Source organism: Amblyomma maculatum, chromosome 1, assembly GCF_055883805.1.
Source record: "Amblyomma maculatum isolate TAMU_Amacu chromosome 1, ASM5588380v1, whole genome shotgun sequence".
In the NCBI taxonomy this organism is placed as follows: Eukaryota; Metazoa; Arthropoda; class Arachnida; order Ixodida; family Ixodidae; genus Amblyomma; species Amblyomma maculatum.
The window spans coordinates 137,324,134-137,348,296 of record NC_139344.1 but is presented as its reverse complement, the minus strand read 5'-3'; the positions used below and the strand labels follow the sequence as shown (position 1 = coordinate 137,348,296).

The window sequence follows — 24,163 nt, the reverse complement described above, 5'->3', positions numbered from 1 at the left end:
CATTTTGCATTACGCTTAATGCCTCTGGGCATACTGTAGGAGCGCTGAAATCGTTTCCGGTGAAAAATAATCGGTAGTTAAAGGAATGGGACAGTTGATGGCTTCTCGGAAACAGACCCGAGGACACTTTCTATGCACCAAGCAGCAATGCCCAACACGTCCGAGAGAGTTCCTTTGGCCCTAACTGCACTGCTGCGCAGAGAGACCGATGCTGAGATCCGGAAATAAGCACTGCATGCGTCCGGTATAGATGCATAGCGTAGGAGTGCGGTCGGCGACAGACGGATGTCGCCGCTGCCCATGGTCGTTCAAAATGATGCAGTCGAAGGCCGCTAGCGTATTGTGCGGGTAGCCTTCGAACAAACACAATGTGCTTTCCCCGCCCTGCAGCTCTGGGGCAGGTGATGCTCTACGTGGACGGCATGAATGGCGTCGTGGAGCACAACGAGACAATCCAGTGGTTGTATTCTCTCATTGCTTCCAAGGTAAGTGCTCGCACGCCCGTCACACGAACGGCCCTGGTTGCGATGGGTGGCGCATGGGGTGGCGCATGCTTCCGCATGGCAGATTATTTCGTTGGGTCTCGTGGCATGGCCGCATGCTTCGCTCCCTGCCGCCCGCCTTTCCGAGCAGGGTTGCCAGGTCCAAAAAACGAAAAGTCGCCACAAAAATGGGAAAAGTAGCCAGAAAGTAGCCAACCAGAGGAAGAGCAATAAAAAGTAGCCAAAAAGGAGCCATGGGGCCATGCATTGGGCAGTAAATAGAGCACTCACTGCAAAAAGACAACCAAAAAAATTCGTTTATAGTCGTTTTATTCCAACGCTCGTGAAGAAACAAATGCCAGTTGCGTCTTATAGCAACTAAATCACGTAGAAATGTTTTCTGAAAAAAAAAAACTGGCTGCGTAACACTGCGATATTATACAAACAGACATAAAACTAAACTTACCAGATAAACTGAAGTGTTATCCGTAACTTCTCTGTGATGATTAGAAACAGTATAAAATGCATAAAATTATGTCCATGAAAATGTAAGTATAAAATGTTAGTGGAGTTGGACGTCTCAAACAATGGCTACAAAAGGAGAATACGACGAAACGAAACTGCAACCACTCATGTACGATGTTCAGGTCTGCGGTAAATAGTTGAGTTGACCTTCTCAATCATGGTTTGGGTTTATCAAGGATACGGCTAATGTGCAAGGGGCGTTCACATGATCACTCACACTTCTTTCCTTTTTGATCATAACTACTAGGCGTTAGACGGGAACCTTCGGTTTCTCAAGTATAATATTACATTATCGAGAGGCGTTTACCTTGCCTAGAGATATAGAAATCATTCTTTCATAGGTATACCGAGTATCTTCGTAAGCTTCCTTGACACCAGTGCCTAATAATGTTCGGCGAATTGCGGTCAATAAATGGTTGTCCGCGCTCCTTGATCGCATTGAAAGTGCGCAACTGTTTTATTCAGTGAACAAACTAGAGTGCAAAAGCCACTTTCACACTGATGAGACAAACCTATGGACGGAAGATGTACTCATGACTAATTTATTGTCAGCGGGTGCACGCTAAATAAGACCTACTGCACGCAAATATGCACGGGCAAAGAAAAACATTTCGAAGCAGTTCGTGGTAAGCCTAGCTAGTGTGTTAGCTCTGTTGTTGTGATGTTTATCTAAGTTTGGCCAGCTAGCATAATGCGTTTACACTTGCCCTTATTTGGCCATCTGTAATGCAAAGTTTGGCTTTAAGAGCAGTTAAATAATTAGCACTAATTAATTCGGTTCGATAACTAGCACAACTCATTTGCATTCAACATAAGCTTTCGAAAGGTATATGACTCCATGCTATAATGCAAAGGGTGGTTTTGATTGCACATAGCTCACTAACGCAAATATGGATCGCTAATTCAGAGCATTTGGATTCATCCTAAGCTTTTCAATGGTATATGACTTGATCGTCTAGCTCGAAGTTTGGTTTTATACAAAATTAACTAATTAACGCAGATTAATGATGATCGCTAACTACCACAGTGCCCTTACACTTGGCCTAAGCTTCCCAACGGTATATGACTCGATGCTGCAGCGCAAATTTGGGTTTCAAGTGCGATTTACTAAATATCATTTAATTTGGCCCGTAGTTGGTCAAAATAAGTGTATAGTTAACCAATGACCCAAACTTAAGGTTTATCACGTGACATATACTATGCTTAGCCAAGCTAGCTTGAAAGTAGCGAAATAGACTAAGCGGCCGCTTTGACTTTCTCTCATCTTAACGTTCAAAGCACCAGTCTGGGTCGGTTTCTCGTTTTGCGAAGTTTTACCGCGGTGATGGAGTTCACGCTAAAAAAAAACACAGACAAAGTAAGAGGCAGTACTAGATCCTGTAGCGCAAACCTGGCCCAAAAACGCGCGCTTCACTGACTGCTGTGGCCGGCCGGCGGGCGCCAGGGAGAAAAAGCGTGTCGTGTGCAGAGCTCGCAGCCGCCGCACCACCTTAGCCGCGCGAGGAGAATTGAGGAGGAAAGCGCGACGCGGAGGAGAGTGTCGCTACCAACGTGGTCGCTCCTTTCAAATTATCAAGGGGTTTTAGTGGATAGATGTTAAGAGCGTTCCCTTTGAAACAAGGTGGAGACAGTCGTCACCATGCACAGTTGGTTGTATTGCAGCGCTACCGTTGATAGATTTGCTATCTGTCTATCTATAAAAACGAGCACCCTGAACAGCGCGCAAACGGGCTTGTTGGAATAGGCGAAAATTTTTCAAAAGTAGCCGGAAAGTAGCCAAGTAGCCAACCTAAATTTTTTGTCGCCAGGCGGCTCAGAAAGTAGCCAATTTGGCGTAAAGTAGCCAAATCTGGCAACCCTGTTTCCGAGTGACGACATGAAGCGGATACGCGATGTTTAAGACATGGTTTCCATCAGAGGCGCTGCATACTATATGAACACGAGATCGAGATGGCGCCACTGGTTGCTCTTTGACTGCCGGTGGTAGCCGCAGCTCTAGTTGCTCGCTGACAGGGCTGGTTCTTGCTTTTAGGGCGCTTTCCATGTGATTCTGCGCCATGTTTGGAACAGGTTTGGAAGGCCGCATACGGTTGGTCTCCATGCTGCTTGTAGCATCGGAAGACTTCTGCTCTAGCCCGCTGGCGCTTCTCAGGCAGTTTCAGCTCCTCTGTAAATTTCTGTATGTAAATGTTTTGCTTTAGCAGGCTACGTGAGCGGCACGAGCGATGCGGGGATTTTCTGGAGAAACGCTTGCTTTCACGTAATTTGAATAACGCTGGATTTTGTTCCATATAGCCGTCTTGCGCGTCATGGCGACCGCAAGAGGTCTGCATGGTCGTCAAAATCTGTGCACGTACATCCAAGATGCTCGCGCCGGTTCTGTAACGGATGCCATAGCTTTCTCAGCTAGCTCGGGGCAACGGCGGCTGAATGGGGCGGATTACGTACGTCTGACCTGAATCTGCCGTTGTGATTGCAGCTATAGGGGCAGGTGGGAACCTCGAACGGACGTCTGTCCTCCTGCTTCATGATGTGTGCCGCCGCAGGCGGGAAATAGGATGCGACAGTTCCATCAGCGCGGAGAGGCTCGATCATCAGCCGCGGACCACTGGAATGGTGACCGTTAACGAACACCCGCAGCCAGCAGGGCGCCAGCTGGCCCGACGGACACTTCGTGGTGTGCCGGTTGTACTGGCTAGCAGCCCTCAGCTCGCTGTCGGCCTTTTAGCTTCGGTCTACTCGTACATTGTTTGGCTGCTATTGCGGAAGGCCTTTCTTCAGCTGCTAGTTTTAACGCGATAACGTTAAAGGGCCCATCCCTAGAGAAAAAACGCTGAGTCACAATAACATCATAGAAATTTCTCATACTAAACTCATATAAATCTCACATAATTTCATACAAATATCATTCAACGTATGAGAACTAAATGTGATTGTATGAGATTAAGAGTTTAGCATGAGAAATCTGTATGAGGTTATTGTGACTCATACGGTTTTTTCGCTAGGGATTCACCGCAAAATCCAGCGTTGTCGGCCTTCAGCGAAAAAATCACGAACTTGCCTCTGTGACATGGCCAGGCACTGATATTAGTTGGCATGTTTTTTGACTTCACGAGACAACATGACATCTAGTTGGCAGGAGCTGCCAACTCGGGTAGCTTCTTTGAGATGGAAATCAACCCACGGGGACCCTCAGAACCCGAGTCAGACATGCTGCTCCTCGACCACGCAGACATTTTTTTTTTTTTTTATACCTATGTCGGAGTGCTCATGCACACAATTATGACTGCTGATGAGTGTGTGTGATTAAGTGAGTTGCAAAGTGTTTGGGTAAACACGAGGATCCGCAAGGGGAGCTGCAGGTTATAATTATTAATGCGTAAGCATTGTATGGCTGCCTAGGCGGGTTCGCGTGGGCGTGACCTTGTCGGCGTTGTAAAAGAGGAACTGGTTGGTATATCGGAAAAATAATGTAATCATTGGATAGAGCGTGAAGGAAAGGTGTGCAATGACAAAATGATTGACGTAATTAGTTAAATAATTAGAGCCAATTAAGTCAATCAGGCGTCGAAATAGCCGGGAGGGGCAGTGTCGACGTCCGAAGGGGGATCACGTGGTACTCGACTTTCGGTGGCGGGAAATTTGAAATGTTTTAATGTGAACGAGCGGGAACGGGCGTGATTTGCGTGCACAAATAAGTGGAAATGGTTATAAAATATGTAAAGAGAGGTAATCAACCGACTGCAGTCTGAAAACTTCTGAGAGCACTGCAGAATCTGCAGTGCAGAAATGCGAAAGCTTGAGCGTTCCTGCTGCACAGAGTACATCGCGCGCCCCTTGTAGAACACAACTAGCGTTGGTTCTGTTGAACGCATCAAAGTTCACCGGAGTTCTGTAATTCGTTTACAGGAAAGGAAAGGCGCAGTATCTGTCAATCGCGGAATCCTGCTGACACATCTCGCGGACAACACAGCAACGCTCAGGGTTACGCATATTTCTCCAGTGCATATTCTGGAGTGATCTTGGAATTTTTTTTCTTAATTTCCCTGTAACCGGGGCGGCACCAAATTTTTGCTTTCTTGTTTTCTTTTTTTTTTTTTTTTGACATGATGTGTGCGACCTTTGACCTTAGTATTCACGGATCACAACCGTGGTACCCCTCCCCTCCCCCATCTTGAATTGTTTAATAAGTCATAATTCAATTTTTTTCTTGACGCCGTTTTGTTTCATTTTCAACAAAGGTTCTGACACGTAAAGGAGCTCTTAGGTCATGTGAAGTATGAAAAAAAAAAAGTGGCTTTATAATTTGATTTATAGTTTTAATTCACTACAGCGCTTAAGCCAGCGTGCTTCAAGAGCTGGGATGAAAAACAAAAAACAAAAACATATCTGCCTCTATATTGTAGTTTCATGCCATTACTTGCTTGATGAAATTGGAACAGCATGAGAGAAGAAACCTGCCTATAAATTATTTAGCTGTTGGAGGTGAATACCACGCAGTGGTCCACCTTCTCTAATGTCTTACACATCATTACAGAGAAGAAAACATGCACCCAAAATGAGATGTCTATAGCTGCCTTCTGTAGACAGCATAATGCAGACTTTATGCCTAAATGGTGGCATACGAGATTTCTGCTTTTTGGTTTTGGCATGTCAAACAGCAGTTCGTTGACATGCGATGAACTGACTACGCACAATCTTTGGCTATGTGTGACGTCAGCTACAGCAGGTCGGAACTACAATCTCTGAGCTAAAGGAAAGACATGAACAATCAAGAAAGAGTAGAAAGTCAGCAGCAGTCACTGCCTATTTACTACCTTGTTTTCTAAGTGCATAGCACATTAGGCTGTGATGCAGTGCAGGTTATTGCGTGCCAGTTTAGTGTCATATCATTACCAAGGGTCTGCTCGTACTGTATAGGACGCCTTTGTATAACATGTTTCTGTCCTTAAAAAGCAGAGCATTTTCACCCAATCTTTTACCCAATTTTCACCCAATCTTTTCAGTCTTGTGCGCAGTGCAGTCTTGCAACACCAAATTTTCTGAGCTTGTGTACAGCTTACGTTTGACTGGCACAATTTCACGCCATAGGTGCAGGAACAGTCTGAAAGCATGGAAGCACTTACTACAGTCAGCTGCGATTTTATTTGACAGTGAAAAAAGCAGTTGTGTGAAGACAGAATTGACTGCCTGTGCCGATGTGTAAATGCAATACAAGAGGTCGATTATTGTACCTCATGAAGTTAGTGACCTGTCGAACAGTCTGAGTGAAATATCTGCCTGAGAGGCTTTTTGCCCTCTTCTATGATTTGGTTAAACTGGTGTTCTTGTGAAACTTGAGCTGTAACTGATGGGACCTGGGATAGGCAGGTAACGAAAGGCACGCTTAATGCCATCCTCGTTAAAAATACACGCTACATGGTGGGAGTGGTTAGTGCAAGTCTTGTTGCGCCAATCCAGGATTGTAGATGCGTAATGGAGGACCTTGTTTGAAGGTCCTATGTGTATTCATATGTACGCTTGCAGGACAAATTTAGGGAGCAGAAAGTTAAAACATATGAATGCAAAATGAGGTTCTTAATACTGCAGGCATCAATCTCTAAATATGGACCCGCGCTGTGACTTTCATTGCAAAAGTTTTGAAGCAAAATAAAATAGCTTCTAGACCGGAAGAAGAAAAGACAGTGAAGCGGTAGGGGAGAAGAGGGTGCTCCTCATAGACATTTGAGCTTGAACAGGTGGTCAAAGCTTTTCATTGCTGGTAGATGATGTGGGAGTTTTTTGCATTTCTGTATCTGTAATTGTATGTGTAGCATCACACGATCGCTTGAAATAATAAGTGGTAAGGTTATTTAAAAAAGCGCACCTTTGGCTGGTGAAATAGCATCTACTGACGTGCAGGCCTGCAGCAGACTCGCATGCGTGCTTGAGCTGTGAACATGCCTGACTAACGAACCTCCCCTGTTCTCTTCCCCATGATCCTCGCCCATGTTTTCTCCCTGCGCCCTTGGTAACACTTTTCAGTACTATAGATGGGTGAGTTCCTTTATTACTCTTATATACATGTGCGCAGCGCGTGTGCCTTTCATTGCGCTTGTCTACTTGGTGCTCACGCATGTCGTGGCCCCGGCTCTTCTGCGTTGCACTCTAGCTGTTGCTTGTGCTTGCGGTGGAAAAGCTGTTGGGTGTTGGTAGCCTTCCCTGGCTGTGCATTAACACATGTTAATGTGCTGGCATCATCCCTGTCCCGCCATTTCCCTGTTTTGAAACGTGTAGCACTGCACTGTGGGTGTATTTTGTGCATGCGGTGATTTTGTGAATGGCCGTGCGGCCGGTAAGTACTGCACGTTTTGGAGACATCACTTTTCTACTCGCTTTGAGTAATGGGGGGAAGGGAATGGGTGGAGATGAGAGAAATGTTGGTTGTCATGTAAGGGTTATTTGGCTTTTTCTTAATGAAGATCTGATTTGTAGGGCATTTGTGACAGAACTTGTGTAAGGCATTTGGGACTGTAGGAAATTCATGATGTTGTGACACCATGGGTATAGCTAGAGGCAATGTTTTGGTGCCAAAATACCCCTAAAATTTTATAAGATATGACTAAGCTATTGTTTTGGTGCAAGCTCTCTTTCTTTTGATTTCTTTTTTTACCGGCGGCGCAAACACCCTCTGAAAATATTTCCGGCTACGCCACTATGTGACACAAGGGAATGATCATATTGTAATGCTCATGCAGGCTTGTTTTCTTTCTGCACTGCTGCATTGTCACTGTTACCTCACTGAGAGGTCTAGAAGCTTATATTCTATTATTTACTTCTGATGGATGGCTAAAAGGCACATCTTAATGCCAAATAATGCTCAAAAAAAGATGAGGACTTTAGCAAAAGGCAGCAACACCAAAAATTTTCAAGAATATACATTTACACAGCTAAACGTTGCCATTGTACTATAAGTATAGTTAATATTGTATGGGTTAGATGATTGTACATTGTTAATGCAAAATAGTGCTCATGGAAGGACGAGGACATGGACAGACCAAAGTGCTTGGTTTGTCTGCTGTAGTCTCTTCTTGAGTGCAATTTCATATAACAGTGTGTGAACACCTTACCACTTCATGTGCATGGGTGCCTGCTTTCACTCACCTGCATTCACTTACCTGCCTGCACCAGTTAACTTCACCTCTGGCGATACTTTCTTCATTTAGTCCTATAGATAAAGAGGAAAGTTCTTAAAAGTAAATGGATAAATGAATGTTGAGTCATTTTTGATATTTAAAGGCTGATAGGAACTCTTGCTTTGGTTTTGTGAATATTGCATTGCTAGAGTATCATGCGAAAGGTTAATACTTTTGCAAAGGCTGTGGTAATGCTGTTTTTGGCACCGTTGAATACTGGTTCCTCGTGAAAAGTCTAACGATGTAGTACAGTCACTTCTATGGCCTCTGCAAGACTTCAAAAAAGGAAGAAAAATTTCATGCTGAATTTTCAGCAAACAGTTGTCTAGTGGAACTTTCATTGTAAGCCTTGTTTTTCCTAAAGCTAGCATTATTTAAATAAACTGTGGTTAATAAATTGATTAGAGTGATTCACTTGTGTTTCATATCCCAAACAATCCACTGAATTATATTCAAGTCTTAATATTCATCAACTGCATTTTCTTAATAGATCCCAGAGAGCACGATGTACACTACTGTTAAAGCACTTAGCTCTTGTCATCATCTGGAGAGCCTCCATGCTGTTGTGTTAGTTGTGCTATTTCGATGCCAAGAATATTAGGCAGACGTGTTAGTGTGCTGATAGCTTTGTAGTGTATAAAGGTTGCTGTTCTTAGCTGCTGGAAGTAATTGTTACAGTTGCACAGGACTAGGTTGGTATTTCTATTCACCAATTTCTTACAGAAACTGTGCACATGTGCACGCACCGCTTGCTCCACACGCACACCCGCACGTGCAGTCAAGCTGTAGCAGTGCTTAAGGTTGCACTCTGTTCTTTGCTCATGGTTATGTATGTGGGCACACATTTAACATTATTCTGCTTCAATGGGTTGACAGGTTACTGTTCATCTTATCTTTGTCATGTATGTTCTGGTTATGTCCACTTCAAAAACTTCTTGTTCATTGCTTTTTGGAAGGCTGTAGCTGATGTCTAACTCTTTGTTGTTGCTATTATTTCGTCTTCATTTTATGCACACAGTACCGTCTGGTGGTGAAGACAGCTCTGAAGCTGTTGCTCGTTTTTGTGGAGTACACTGAGACCAACAGTGCCTTGCTCATGAATGCTGTCAACGTTGTTGATCTTGAAAGAGGTAAGCACCATTTACAAGCTGGTAATGCAAGATACATAGCTTTAATTTGTTAGACTTTGACAACATTTTATGTGGAGGTGGCCTCATCTCTGTTTTTATTTTCCATGCTGTTTAGCTGAGAAGTGCTGAAGCTGCATAAATCTCTAAAGTGGAGATTAGTTATCATGCGGAGGCAAAATAGCTTATGGTTTTTTAGGTTAACAGAATGGATTTGAAGAGAAGCCAAATGTGACTTGGGGATGGCATAGAGTCAGGTGTGCAGAGGAGATTAGGAAGTGGGCATGCCGGGATAAGGTAATGACAAGTATCGGGACAGGGCCAATTGGAGGTGAGTGGACATAGGCTGGTGATAACACGGTGAAAATGATGTCTGTTCATGTATGTTATTTATTTGTCCTTGTCTGTCAGTATTTTTTAGTTAATCAGTCTCCGGGAAAAAGAGCCATGGCTAGCCTTGACCACTTAGTAAAGAGCAGAGACATTAGTCTGCCAACCAAGATCCATATAACTTGTGCTATGGTCTTTCCAGTTGTGTTGTATGGATGCGAGAGTTGGACGGTGAAGGCTGACCGCCGAAGAATATATGCTTTTGAATTGTGGTGCTGGCGGAGACTCTTGAGAGTTCGTTGGACTGCCAGAAGATCAAATCAGTCGATATTGTCGACCATAAACCCTGAATGCTCATTGGAGGGTCAAATTCTAAAGTTAAAGCTCAGCTACTTTGGTCATCTGATGAAAAGAGAGGAGTCGCTGGAGAAAGATTTGATGTTGGGAAAGGTTGAGGGTCACCGGAGGAGGGGTAGGCAGCGAAAGCGATGGTTAGATGGCATCCTCTAGGCGCTGTAGATGAAGTTATGTGAAGTTAGGAAGCTAGTGAGAGACCAAAAAGCGTGGCGTGATATGGTCCATTGGGTCGCGAAGAGTTCGACACAACTGAACCACTGAACTGAACTGAACTGAGTCAGCCCACAACAACTAGTGCATATTTTCACTGCGTGCGGGGTAATATGCTGTCCTCTAAATAGTTTAATGCTTTGTCTTTAGGTGCAAGACCATGGGCCAACATAATGATGTTGTTGAACGAGAGGGACTCTGCAGATATGGAGCTGCTGGTATACTCCATGACACTCATCAATAAGGTATATGCTTACAGCCTAAACGATATGCCGTTTTGATTTTACATGTTATTGTGCCCTCTTCTTTCTTAAGCTGAAGCTATGGCCATGTGAGAGAAATGCTTGAATAACTTTATACATACAATCATTCAGCAGTTTCTGCTTTAATGGTGCTAATATGCCATTGTATAGCTCCCAAGTTTCCTAAGTGCACTGTTAGGGCACTCAATTTGTCTCTGTAGATTTAAATGACTCATGCAAAAGGAGAGGCACTTGGAAAAGGAATGGATAATAGGGAGCTCTTAACTGTTCATTACATATATGCTTTCGTTTCTTCAGACTTGATTGTTGCTACTGAAGGAAGTGTTTTCACTAATCACCGGTGTTCTAGCATATTACTACTGGAAAGAAATGGTAAAGGTGATGGCGATGCACTGCTAATACCCTTCGCTGATGTAGCACTGGCATGCAATGAAAATTAAAATTGATATGTTTGATTGTTCTTTTAGTTACTACCAGCATAATAACAATCGAGTGCTTTACTGGGCTGCAGGAGCTTGCAGCGCACAGAGGCATGCAAAAACTGATTTTATGGCAGCCTTGCCTTGAATGGCGCAGTGTTAATTTGTTTGTGTAGTGAACAGACTGAAGTTCACAGTTAAAAACTATGTGTCAAGGCTGCGGCAGGGGCAAGTTTTTTCAGGGCTCATGGAGTCCAGAAATTTTCATTGTTAGCTTTACATAAATAAAATACTTCTAAATTGGCCATCTCTCTCTTGTAGGTTTCAGCAGCATAGATGGGATAATAGTCAGGTCACATGCAGAATATGTGGAGCAATTAAGTTAGCTACAGGTAGGCACACGTCAATTGCACGCTTTTTATATAGTAAAATCTTAATTTGACCCCCTTTAATTTGGAAATTCAGATAATTCGAATTAGTAGTGTGGTCCCTGCCGCCTCCCATAAAAGTGTATTGCGTCGGATGGTCATTAAATACACAGGCGGACTCCTACCCGATAATTTGGACCGAGCTAACCAGTATCCAAATTGACCTCCCTGAACCTCTTAGTTGAATGGAACAGTGGTGCCCATGCACGTCATTCATGTGCACTAGGACAGGCACAGTGACGATCGAAAGTCCTCTAGCGATTACCATTGCCGAAATATAACCCAGCAGCATAGTTTGTTTCACTTCTCTCAAAATCGCACCATTTTGGACCCTGCTTTGTGCGTCACTAGCCTTTTTGTTTTATTTTGGGATGGCGCTACCCCATACTAATGCTCATGTATACCTCCCATATGTGGTGAAGCATCCTCAAAGCACGACAGAACCATTTGTGGTGAGGCAACCCTTGCTACTGCATCACACTGATAAAGGCTACGGTGTTACTTAGGGTGACCAATTCTTCGACACTGCCCACAGAGTACGCAATAGAGAGCTCCTGATGAAACCGTGAAAAACCGTTGCTGTCATTTAGTTTTCATCTCAAATGTGTGGGCAGTCATACCTCAGGTGTTCATTAGATAAAATTACTGTGATACTGCAGATGGTTTTTGGCATCTTTTAGGCCTTTCGGTAATTCAACTTTTAAATAATTAGAACATTTTTCCTAGCCCTTCAAAGGCTGCATTAACGAGATTTTACTGTCTTAGTGACTGTTTCTAATTCATTGGGCTATCTTTAAATTAAATTTGCTTGTATTAAGGACTGCGTTCCAGTCGATTTCAGTTTATCCCCGCATTGACTGCTATTGTTTCAGTTGTTTTGTATGCCTGATCTGTTATTGCACACATTTGAGTGCAATATGCTTTGTGGAAGCAGTGCTGTTTAATTAAGTTATTCAGTTCTGTAGCTTAACAAGTTTGAATTAGAATCAGTGAGAATTGATCATTTTTCTCTTTCTGGTTTTCAGACTCTGAATGGTATTCCTGACCAGGACACATACTATGACATCGTTGATTCCTTGGAAGAACAAGGAATGGAACGACTTATACAGTACTACATGTCCAAGCAAGGCACAGATTTAGATTTACTTCAACAGTTTCGCATATATGAGGTAAAGTTCATTTTGAATTTATTTATTTTTATTTCTAAATGGGAAATTGCATGGCTTGATATGCTACGCCATGCCATGCTCCTGACATTGGTGAAAATTCTTTACTTTGGTATGCACTCATCAGATGTGCTCTCCATAGAAAAATTTTCTTTTAACGATGCTGACATGATAAATTGTGTCTGTAGGCCTAGGCTTTTTTGTGATAACAGGCTTGAATGTATAAATGCTATGTTACAGAAAGTGGGAGTTTATGTGCAGGATAAGGGAAACACATTTATTGTATATCAGTCTTTTCATATTTCATAAACATACCTGGATATGGCTAGTTTGTTTCTCCAATTAGGTTGTGGCATGTAGCTGTCTGGATTAAAGAATTGGCTGCAAAAACATTTGTTCACCTGTTCATAGGACTAGGGCAACTATACTTCGTTTCATACATCAAGTGCAACGCTGCAAAGCTAGAGCTCTTGTTTGCGCTTCCCGCATCGCGACGAAACATAGTGCCTGCTCTTGATGAGAGGAAATAATAGTTGCCCTTTCTGCAAGCTTAATACATCTTACATTTGGCATCAACTTTATAAAAAGCACCTTTTTTAGGGAGCAAAGATCGGATTCGGTGAATTTGTATGTTTTGTTTGTCGTTTTCATTCGTGTCGTGTTTTCGCTGCCTCGCAACCCTGCCAGCGGTGCCCTCTGCACTGCGCAAAGCAGTGATCTCGACTGTCTCTTCAGAGCGGACTTTTTCTATAAGATTCACACTGCGATGTCCAGGCACGCAAAGAAAGTAATTGCAAACGTGTATGCTCGGAATTGAGCCCGTTTCTGCAGAAACCACTCGGCCATGAAACGAGCGCGTAGTGATATGCCTCCTTTTTTTTTCTTGCGGACTACTTGCGTAGCTTTCGCTGCGTTGCACCTGATGTGTGAAACGGAGTATAGTATTTCAAATTTTAATTCTTGGAAATAGTCGCACCACATAAAATGACCTGTTCAATACCTAGTTTGAATGTTCCATAATTTTGTGAGCATGGCACATGATGTTGGGAAGGCACGAGCCTTACTGGCACGACGTCCCCATGTTTTTCTGTTGTGTGCTTATTTAAGTGTAGATCTACTTTATAGGGGTTCTGGTTTTATATCGACATTATGCAGTGTTTGTGGACTCAGTACTGTATCAAAACTATCGTTTCTTCCAGCCAGAGAACAAAATGGTTTGTGGAAATAAGGCATTCATATTTAGAGAACTATCAATTTTTGGTCACAAGTTTTGCTGGGGTAGTTGGTTTTGCTTGTGAAATTCGAAGCAGTTCACAGAGGAGGCACCTTTTCATCGTCCTCTCACATCTTTTGTGTGTGTGTCCGGCCCTTTTTTTTTTTTTTTTTTTTTTATATAGCGGACAAATTTTCCATTAAATAATTCCCATGCTGGATCACTAGTTTTTCCTTCTTTCTTTTCAGGCTGTTCTGAAGCATGAGGATGGTGATGGGGATGGAAAAGCACTACCTCTTGATGTTCGGCTAAGGTGTGTAGTTTCATAATAGCAGAGTAAATAAGGATTCATTTCTCTCTCAGCTGACCTGAATGTCTGTGGTACTGTGACAATGTTAGATGTATGTCTTAAAATGAGTGCATTCACATGCATTGCTTGCTAGCCAGTTGTGAGTTTCTCATGGTGTTTTAAAAATTTTAACATGCAGATTTTATTTATTTATTTATTTTACTCAGATGTGCATAGCCCATCCTTCCAAAATGTCATTCCTGGGCATTGGCGACAGCAAAGCTCGGAAATTTAAATGTGCTCTTGAGAGAGATATACTATAGGTGAATTTATTTTGGTCTTATTTTCCATGCGCCAGGTGAAAAATTTGCGGGAGCTTCTTGCTTTGGACCATCATAGTGTATTGCGTGGAACGCTGTTGATGCTACAGCTGGCGTTTGTCGTCGCAGCTTCTGCACAGGCTTTGTCTATACTACCTCGTGGCACCTTTAACAAATTAATTTTTTTCCTCCTCGGCACAGGCAAGTTCCTCGTAGTCGCAAATCAAGCAGCAATGATGAAAATGAGAGGCGAAAAAGTCGGCGTCACTCTTTGGGGAATCTCGCTCCAAATAGCACAAGTCCTTTCAAGCAGCGGCCATCACCACTTGCCAAAACACCCGAGGCCACTGGTACATTTCCACAGTGGAGGAGAAGGTGCGTACAACTCAGTGGCTGTATGTTACGTTTGTCTCAGCAATGTGTCATAGCTGACAGCTAGTGCATGCTTCTTGTTTAGAGCTTTTGAAACTTCATCACTCTGGCTCAAGTCATTCCAGATAACTTTTAAAATAAAAGAAAGCACTCTCTTTTTGCTCATGTGCCAAGGTTTTCAAGATAATGTCTGGTGCAGTTCTCTATTGTTATTCACTGACCACAATGGCTTATTGCATGTGAAAAAAAAAAAAAAAAATTGGACGACTGTTGAAGAGCCAGAGATGTTTAAGCATTTTTTTTTTTTTGCAATGTGGTTGCTCTGTTATATATACTATATAAGTTGTATAAAAAGATGTTTACCTAAATTATACGCCATATTTAGAACCAGAGAGATGACACACAAGTGGCACAGGTTAAAAGAACAAAATTGTTGCGTTATGGCTTTCCATTGATTAACGCGACAAATTAAAGAAAATAAAAACATTCCCTTACCCTTTCCTCAGTTTTAGTGACTGTTGACCTTTTTCGTGTTTGTGTCATAATGCGTCCCTCATTTCCCTATTTTTGTCTGCTGATCAGCGTTATGAGGGCCTTGATTCAGGCAGTAATTATTAGAGGGCTTTTCCACAGCAGCCTCTCTCAGCATTTTATCACATCCTGCGTGCTACTTGGAGTATAACAAAACATTCCCTCATTTGCCACTAAGGTCATCGAGAGTGTGGTTAGCAATCACTTGTAAGGTTACATTACATGCAAGCATAAATACGCATGAAAGTAGAAGATTGGGCATTCGCCGCTGTCGCTCAGTTGTTGAGGCACTGCCCGTGACGTGGAGGTCGTGGGTTCAGATTCCACTCGCGGCATCCAGGCAGTTATTTTTCCTTTTACTTTTTAATCAGTTGTATTTCAGGTACGAAAGAATATTGTCGCATTGCTAAATTCTAGGAGTGTTCAGATGGTACATTTTGCAATCCCAAATCGAGCTGAATATGTGCAGTGTCTCTTCTATAATGGATCAAATATGAATAATGTAATTAAAAGCTGAACCAAATATGATTTGGATAGGGACGGAACTGAATTGAATATGAATTGAATATTTGCACTATTATTCGCTGGTTGTGTGACTATGCATACAAAATGAGAAATTGTGTGAAACATTGAAGTTTCAGTGGCAGCACTTTGGTACAGTGCTATTACTTTTGAATTGAAGCTATAAAGAAAAACTAAAAACCTCCTCTAAAGTGTCACAGCATGAGGTCAGTATATTATAACTCTGTGACCTTCAAGTTATACATGTAGGAAAATTTCACTATTGATGGTGAAAGAGAATAAACTAGAGTCGCAGCTCAGGATGCATGACAGCTACATATGAGCGAGCTGTTCCTTGCTGCATCATTCAGTTCAAGTGGCCATGTATGAGCATTATGAGCATTGCCACATTAATTGCCTGTCCTTCCAACTCGTGCATACTGATTGCATGAGGGTGGTATGCGGCGTCAGCGCAGGCACCTTTTTTTTTTCCTAAACTGTCGGGAAAACATATGGTGGGCCTTATTTTAACCTTGTGCCAATTGTTTAAAAAATATTTGAAAATTTGAGAACATATTTATTTTGTTCTGAATAGTTTTGAATGCATATAATGTTTGATTTATTTGAATCAGCAGATAGGAGAATATTAAGCTCGCTTTTCAAAATCTTTGGATATTCACTCACCCCTATACGAATTTCCCATTGGTTAGCACCACAAAAAAGAAAAAAAAAAAAACATTCGTCGATGCTTTCCTCGGTTGGTCTTGCTTGTGGGAGACATTCTTTAGCACTTTTTATTGTGTTTCAGTAAGTGATCGCCTGTGCGACTGCCGAACCCCTACTTCAGTCTTTATGACCAACAAACTAAAAATGTTGCGTGCAATGCAAAAAGTGCATTGTTAGTGCGGATGCTTATTTGGCACATAATTGCTTAACATAACCCATTTGGGTTAAACAAACAGTGCGGTGTACAATTCTTTTTCTGCATTACAATTAGAGATTAGTTCACTTCTAGTAAGTCTGCCTACTGATAAGTTTCATTTCAAGGAACCTCATTTAAACAGTCGCCAGTTCACTTAGATTGTTGGTGCTATGCAGTATGCCCGGTTTTCCGTGGGATTGCTATCATTTATGCTCGGGTGTATATTTGAGGACTCATGACCACATTTTTACATGGTGACACAAACACAGGGATGTCAACCAGAATGAGGAGCCGGTGAAATCTCCTGACCATGGGAAGAATGGAATTGCTCACAATGATATTAGTACCCCTGAGATAGGTAAGTTGAATGGGCCTTTCATTTTCTGTAGTAAATGTGCTGAAAAAAAAAATTGTGACGGCTAAATTTGTGCTTGACATAAAAAGTTAAGCAAAAAGCTGGTGCCCAGTTTGGCCGTGAAATCTGTCGTAGTTGCTCTTGGCTTTGTGCCTGGCAAAAGTACATAATTTATTGCTGCTCATATTTTTGACTGCTAAAGTGCACCTGGTTGCATGAATTCTTGAGCGTGCAGTGCTCTTGTTTTATCTTTCATTCACACAACAACAACTCCTCCACTGACACGCTAGCGTCTTGTAACTTGGGTGACAGTAACAGGTGCATGCAGTGCATGCAGTGCATGCATCTGCTGTGAGGCTTCAGCAGTGGCTGAATTGCCTAAGGGACCTGGAAATGAGGCTGCTTTGCTTGCTGTGGCATGTTTGAATCTCGCTCAGGGGTAGGACTTTTTCTGCCAAGTTCATTTGGTGGAACTGCTCCTTTACAGGGAGGATAGCAGCTTCTTGTTGTAAAAATAGTAAAGTCTCTCATGGTCTGAGCAGTAAACATGTGGAAAATGAAATGTGTGCCAGTAATAAAGGGTTGTGGGACATAATAGAATACTTTTATTATTAATATTATTATTTCATTCCATCAAGTACTACCTGTGGTAATATTTAATGTGAACAGGAAGCATTATCTAAAATGTTTTAAGGAGAAAGGAATATGGAGTGTAGTCGGGGATGATGGATTTTGTTTGGGGCAAGGGCGGCTTTGGCCAAATAGTGCCGTGACAGGGGATCTTTTTCGTGGACACAAGGTGGGGTGAGAGACCGATTTTTCAAGCATTTCACGCCATTTAAGCTGAGAAAAAGGATAGGGTGCCTGGTGCTTGGCTTATCTAGTGTCATAATGGGAGTATATAATCAATAAATTCTTATTTCTGGCACATGTGTACTGTGTAGCATCAAATGAAAATGTTAGTGTCACAGCTCAAATGTGAGTGCATGAACATAAAATCAATAACTGCTGAAGAAGAAGCGTGAGCACTACATATTTACTTTAACATTCAAAGAGCAGTCATAGCACTGAAAATATGTAACGTTCTCATTTTTCCCATTCTTCATTTTTCTGTTCATTCTCACTTTTCTGTTCACATTTCATTTCATGTCAATACAATGCCTTTCCATGTATTATGGAGTATGTTTCAACAGTCAAACTTTTCTTAGAGTTTACTTCGAAAGAATTAGGGAGCACTTTCCAGTTTTCGTTGTTTGAAAATTTGGTGGGCTTTTTTTTATGATTTGTTTCAGAACACAGGTTTCAATTTCTTCTTGGAAAATACTATTTTTGACAAATGAATTAGACTTTTTCAGTGTTTATATCCTGTGTGGTCAAAAGTTACTTAAGCTGTTGTCAGCATTTTTGTCAGCATGAACAGCTTATTTACTAGTAATTGCGTGAAACTATCAGTACAGTTGAACCTCATTATAAGTATGCTGAAGAGCCTAGTGATTACTTCATTATAGCTATATATCTTCGTTAGAGCCCGTATTGACCCTGAGCAAAACTAAACCAAGAAAAAGAGTAATTCCTTCATCCTGTATATTATTTTGTTATAAATTGTTTCATTATACGTAGCTAGGTTCAGCTCAATTGGAATCTGTACTTGTAGAAGGAGTTATTATCAGGGTTAAAAAAAAGCACAAGTTAAATACCAAAGCAGTAGTCTGAGGAATGTTCACTAGTCCAGGCAGCTGTATATTGGTCACTTACTTTACAAGTGTGGCTCAGCTGTATTGGAAAATATGTAACATACAGTTTTGGTTTTTCTTAGGCTGTAAAATATAAATCCTAGTGTACATCACAGGACTGGCTGATGTTCATTGAATAGGGCATAAATGTGGGTACTGACATGGGAAGCACTGGTGGGAATTATACCATGAATTTGGTTGCCTTGCCATTTGTATATTACTTTAGTTATATAACTGCATGGCAAATGTATTTTGCAGCAATGTGAGGCTTAAATGGCTGTTCTCTCTGCCCTTGTGCAGATGATGTGGTAAATGGCATCACTCCTGCTTTAAGACGACGGCGGGAACGGGATGCTCGTAACCGATGCCTCATTAGAGAGCAGGAGGAAAATGGACGTGATCACCAGACAGCTGTTTCACCACCAGCCGCATCATCACCAACAAATTTCACAGATAAGCAGCCCCAGAAAGGTGTGTGAGCAAAATACATTCACTGCTGATTTCTTTTTTTTTTTTTTGGGGGGGGGGGGGGGGGGGTAGCATTACGTTGCAACTATCAGGGTTCTTTTGGTGTTTATTATAGTTATGAAAATATTTTTCTTGCATTTTATACTCTTATGATAATATGATTGGTTCCAGGTTATAAATAGTAAACAAATTGGCAGCATTGATAGCTGAAAGTTCACTTGGTATAGACATTAGGATCATAATACTCATTGCTTTTAGCCACATTCTGTTTCATGATGGCCAGGAACAAATACCTACATGCCAGCAGTGGGTAAACAACTATAGCGATTCTCTGTAACAATATGTATTGTTGGTTGCCGGTGGAAACTTAAACCAAGATATGAGATTTTTTGTGGCAGCACATTTGCAGTTTTTCTTTCAGTGCCTAGGCAAAGTTTGAAACTTACTGTCACTAGCTGAAGCAAAAATAGGAGAAATGTGTTGAGCCCCTAGACCCAAAGTGCATTATGTAAGGGGAGGGCACATAAAACACAGGAGATTGCACATGAACGTTGCTCATTCTCGCATACTTTTTAGCGCACAAACTCAGCAACTATGGTGTAAGGAAAACAACAGCTGGAGGCATTTAAGAAGGTTGTTGACTCTAGATAAGATAGCAGTGACTTATAAAATGGACAACACTTTCAGTGACAGCGCAGTGGTTGCAGAATTCTGCTGCTGACTACAGCATTTCTAGTTCGGTTCCTGGCAGGAACAGCCACACTTCCGAAATACAAAAATACTCATGCAGTTAGATTTCAGTGCAGGCTGTGGAACTCTAGAAGGTTGAAATGGTTGAAATTATTCTAGTGTCCTGTTCTGTGATGTTACCACATGGACCAGATGTAACTCTGGCATGCATAAAATGTTTGGTTCCTAGGACAGTACATTGTGCGGAATACTGTAATTGCTGTGATGCTAAGCAACCTTCATGCTTGTGCCAATCTATATGGTACAGTTAGAAGGATTGTCCTTGAAAGTGCTGCTCACAGGTTACCCTAATTAGGCTTTATGTAAGGATAACTCTGACGGGTATAACAGAATGGAGTGCTCTATTGCATCCCTGTAAGTCATGTACAGGAAGACAAGACAAAACAGATTATTGAAATTATCTCTTGGCATTGATGATTTTATATCCAAGCACCATTTAAGAGTGAGCCATTTTTCATTGTGCTGCAATGGTGCAGTGGTTAGGGTGTTTGACTGTTGTGCCCGAAGATGCGGGATCGAATCTCAGCCGCGGCGCGGTGACTGCTTTTTAATAGAGACGAAAAGCCGGGCGCTCGTATACTGTGCGATGTCAGTGCATGTTAAGGAACCCCTGGTGGTTGAAATTTCCGGAGTCCTCCACTACGGCGTCTTTCATAGCCTGAGTCGCTATGGGACGTTACACCTCCATTAAACGAAAACCAAATCTTTCTCAGTGTGTACAAATAGATGAGCATGCTTGCTACCCATTAAATAGGGGATATTTTTTGCAGGCCCATCCTTCATTGAACGCACCCGCTCCCGTTTTGAAAACCGAATTGAAGATGAAAATCGTAAAAATCAGCAGCTTTCTCAGCAACAGCAACAACAGCAACAACAACAGCAGCAGCAGCAGCAGCAGCAGCAGCAGCAGCAGCAGCAGCAGCAGCAGCAGCAGCAGCAACAGCAGCAACAACAACAACAGCAATCACCAACAGCCCCCAACTTCTCCTCACCACTTCAGAGGCCTACAAATCTGCACGTGGAACAACCAAAGACCTTTAATGCATGTCCCAACAAATCTCCACAGCCTTACATGAGCCCCACTCAGAGAGACCCTGGCAAGAAATGGATGCTTTCCATGATGTATGGCAAAAACCAGGAAGAGGAGAACTCACGCGAAGAGGAGTTAGTCCGACCACCACAGCAGCTCAAGAAAGATGGTCTTCGAGAGCTTCAAGATCGCATCAGTGGACGAACAATGGATGGCCCTGCAACAGAAATCTCCACAGCTGGTGCAGTAAGCCGAGCTAAGGAAGGACTTGCAGCATCGCGCTCTAGGTCAGACTTTCGATCGCTACTCCCTCAGACTAGCTCATCCTCAATCCCAGACCTACTGTGGAAGTCGGACAATGATGTGCAGTGGGAGCAGTTGGTGCGTTCAATCAGGCGGCCGCTCCTCATTAACGATCTAGATTTCACTGACCTGAGGGAGGATGATGACACGGATGTGCTGCAGCCAGTGGGCGGTGGTGCAGGCCAACCACCACCACCTCCTCCTCCCACAGGGGGGCTGCCTCCACCACCTCCTCCAATGGGAGGGCCGCCTCCTCCCCCACCACCCATGGGTGGCCCTCCTCCTTTTACACCAAAGGCTGCACCACCACCACCGGCTGCGCCTTCGTGGCTGCAGCAGCGGCAGCAACAGCAGCAAGCACAACAGCAGGCTCTTAATGCCCCTCCGCCCAAGAGCAAAAAGACTGTCAAGCTTTTCTGGAAAGAGGTTAAGGTAGACCAAACTATGTTGTCCAAAATGTCCAAGAAGAAGACTATATGGGATGAGCTGAGCAGGGTGCATGTTGACACACAGAAGCTGGAGCACCTCTTTGAGAGCAGGGCCAAGGAGGTTCTCAACAGGGTGAGCCAGCCATTATTTTTTGTGGCTGTTCATAATTCCTTGCTGGCATAAATGAAAGTGTGCTTATGCAGCTGCATGTGCAGTCAGAATCACAGCTGCCCTTGGCAAGCATACTATTTGCTGCTTGTTTAACAAAGTAGGCTATGAATTCATAAATTTTGAGAGGAAAGTAGAGGTAAAAGGTAGGACATGCTTAATGTACAGGGTTAGCCAGAAGTCTCGATGCCACTGGGTCTACTTCTCAGTTTTGTAGTTGGGTATTTACAACACCCCACAAAGCTAAAAATCTTGGGATAGTGAGGAGTATTCTCGTCTTCATTCCTGAGGCCCTTAGTAAGCTTTATAGACCCCACAAGCTCCAAGTGTTGGGTTGCGAAAGCAGACCCTATGGCCTAGGAACTTTGACTAATCCTGTTCTGTTATTACTTAAGTTGTTCAAATTCCAGTGGACACTTTGTTGAAAGAGCATGCAAACTTATGATAAATATTACTGGCTCTTTGACTTTATATATGCAGTGTTACAGCTATGACCTTTTTTACCCCAACTGTGCTTCACATAGGATTTTCATTATTAGAAAAAATTTAGAAATGTGGTTTTGCAAGCTTTCTATTTGTTTAAGAAAAGGTGCTGCCTGTAGTGCTAATGCATGGCAGACTGCTAGGTTTTTGGCTGTTCTAATGCACAGTGCTTCTTGAAGCATTTCTTTTTACAGCACATAATATGCAGCCACTGTGCACATCTCCTTGTATGTAATGCAGGTAGCATAATAAAAAATCCAACATTAACTTTAATTACCATATTAAGCTACTCTGCAGTTAATGATGAGGTAAGTGGTGAATGCAATTTGATTAGACTACCTGCTTGAATCTAAGAATAAATGTGGTCAGGTTTGCTTTTCAGATAATACCAGGTTAGCTTCTTCTACTGCACAATTTTTATGCTTCGAAACATTTAAGTACTGAAGTTTAACAGGTAAAATCAGTGCTTTGTGCAGCTTTCATGATTTCAGGAGTACAGGAGGATTCCTGTTCTTTTCTTGGTTTTCTCAAGACAACACAGCTTTCAAGGCTTTCTTATCCAAGATTGTAACAGGTGCCATTTGCTTGGTTGCTGCCCTTTCTTGCTGTCTGATACTAAAGTATTCTTTCTAAATAAGAACCTTCAAGGCCGACGTTTTGGGTTGTGGTTCCATTCCTGCGGGGTCTGCATGCTTGCTAACCTAAGGCATCTCTCCTTGCAACCCACTCGCTGCTGCTTGGGCTGATGACCTGCACTGGAAATCTGTGCTCTGTTTAGGAGGTAAGAGCTCCAATAGGTTTTCTTTGCTGCCTTGCATGTCATACAGACCTGCAATGCAGGACTACCACATTCTGCTGCTGTTTTTTCCCCCACTTCTGCAGAGCAAAGTAGATTTCTTTTTTTTTTAGTATAATTGACCACGTAGCTTTAAGTACACGGATTTCTTACCAGTGCATTTTTTAATTGTAACCTCTCTTTACTTCTGGTCATTTTGAATATCTGAAAAGCTAATAGTGACTAACACAAAAATGTAGCCACCATCTCACTGCACCAGCAGGGCTTTCTGTTGAGTTTGTGGAACTCTAGAAAACATAAATGAATTTTATGATGTACATAAAACGAGTTCAGTGAGGAGTTTCAACTCAACATTAATTGCAAAGCAAAACAATATTTTGTCTTTCGATTCGTGCTGTGAGAAAGAAGCATTAGTGATTCAAGTTAGCTTCTCTTACAGCCAAATTTTGCATTGACCATAAAGACACTTCATTTACATGACCAGCGTATCGTGCTCTGCATCGCAACTATTTATATGTGCAGTTTTCATGTTGACAGCAAAAAATGATTGTATATGGAACTCTGCAAACAACTTTAGAAGCGAGCTTACTACCACAGAATGGTTGAAATGGCAGTTTACATTCAGTTTTTAAATCTTAAGTATTTTTTTTAATAAGGAGGGCTTTGGCCCTTTTAGTCGTCATATATATATTTAGTTCTCAGCAGCCACTTTATTGGTTCATTTCTTGATAAAATTCAAAAAGGGAAGAAAAGATGTCTTTGCAGTAAAGTCTCTCAGAATCGTAGATCTCAATCTTATCACTCTATTCATTAGAAGCATTTGATTGCTTCCTGCCATATTCAGGGCGATTTTTTTAACCGTTTACAAACTTGTATCTTAAGAACTATGAAAGATACGTTTATGTGGTCTGTGCAGATAAGTTTTTCAAAAGCAATTGACAAACATCATGTATGGGATAGAGCTTAATGAATAGATGACTTACAGTGATTAAGGTCAGATTATTTTACTTTTGATCTT

At 42.2% G+C, this 24,163-nt stretch overlaps 1 protein-coding gene across 3 annotated transcripts in view; it reads left to right on the top strand.

Annotated features, from left to right (window-relative positions):
* The window catches only part of Fhos (Formin homology 2 domain containing), a 152,707-nt gene that overhangs the window by 106,098 nt on the left and 22,446 nt on the right, over window positions 1-24,163 (top strand). For all 3 annotated transcript variants that reach the window (XM_084589062.1, XM_084589060.1, XM_084589061.1), the window contains 9 exons: window positions 391-485; window positions 9,201-9,312; window positions 10,357-10,451; window positions 12,342-12,485; window positions 13,944-14,008; window positions 14,506-14,679; window positions 16,900-16,988; window positions 19,019-19,189; window positions 20,707-21,830. In XM_084589062.1, coding sequence (XP_084445188.1) covers window positions 391-485; window positions 9,201-9,312; window positions 10,357-10,451; window positions 12,342-12,485; window positions 13,944-14,008; window positions 14,506-14,679; window positions 16,900-16,988; window positions 19,019-19,189; window positions 20,707-21,830 — 2,069 coding nt within the window. The remainder of the gene's footprint in view (window positions 1-390; window positions 486-9,200; window positions 9,313-10,356; window positions 10,452-12,341; window positions 12,486-13,943; window positions 14,009-14,505; window positions 14,680-16,899; window positions 16,989-19,018; window positions 19,190-20,706; window positions 21,831-24,163) is intronic.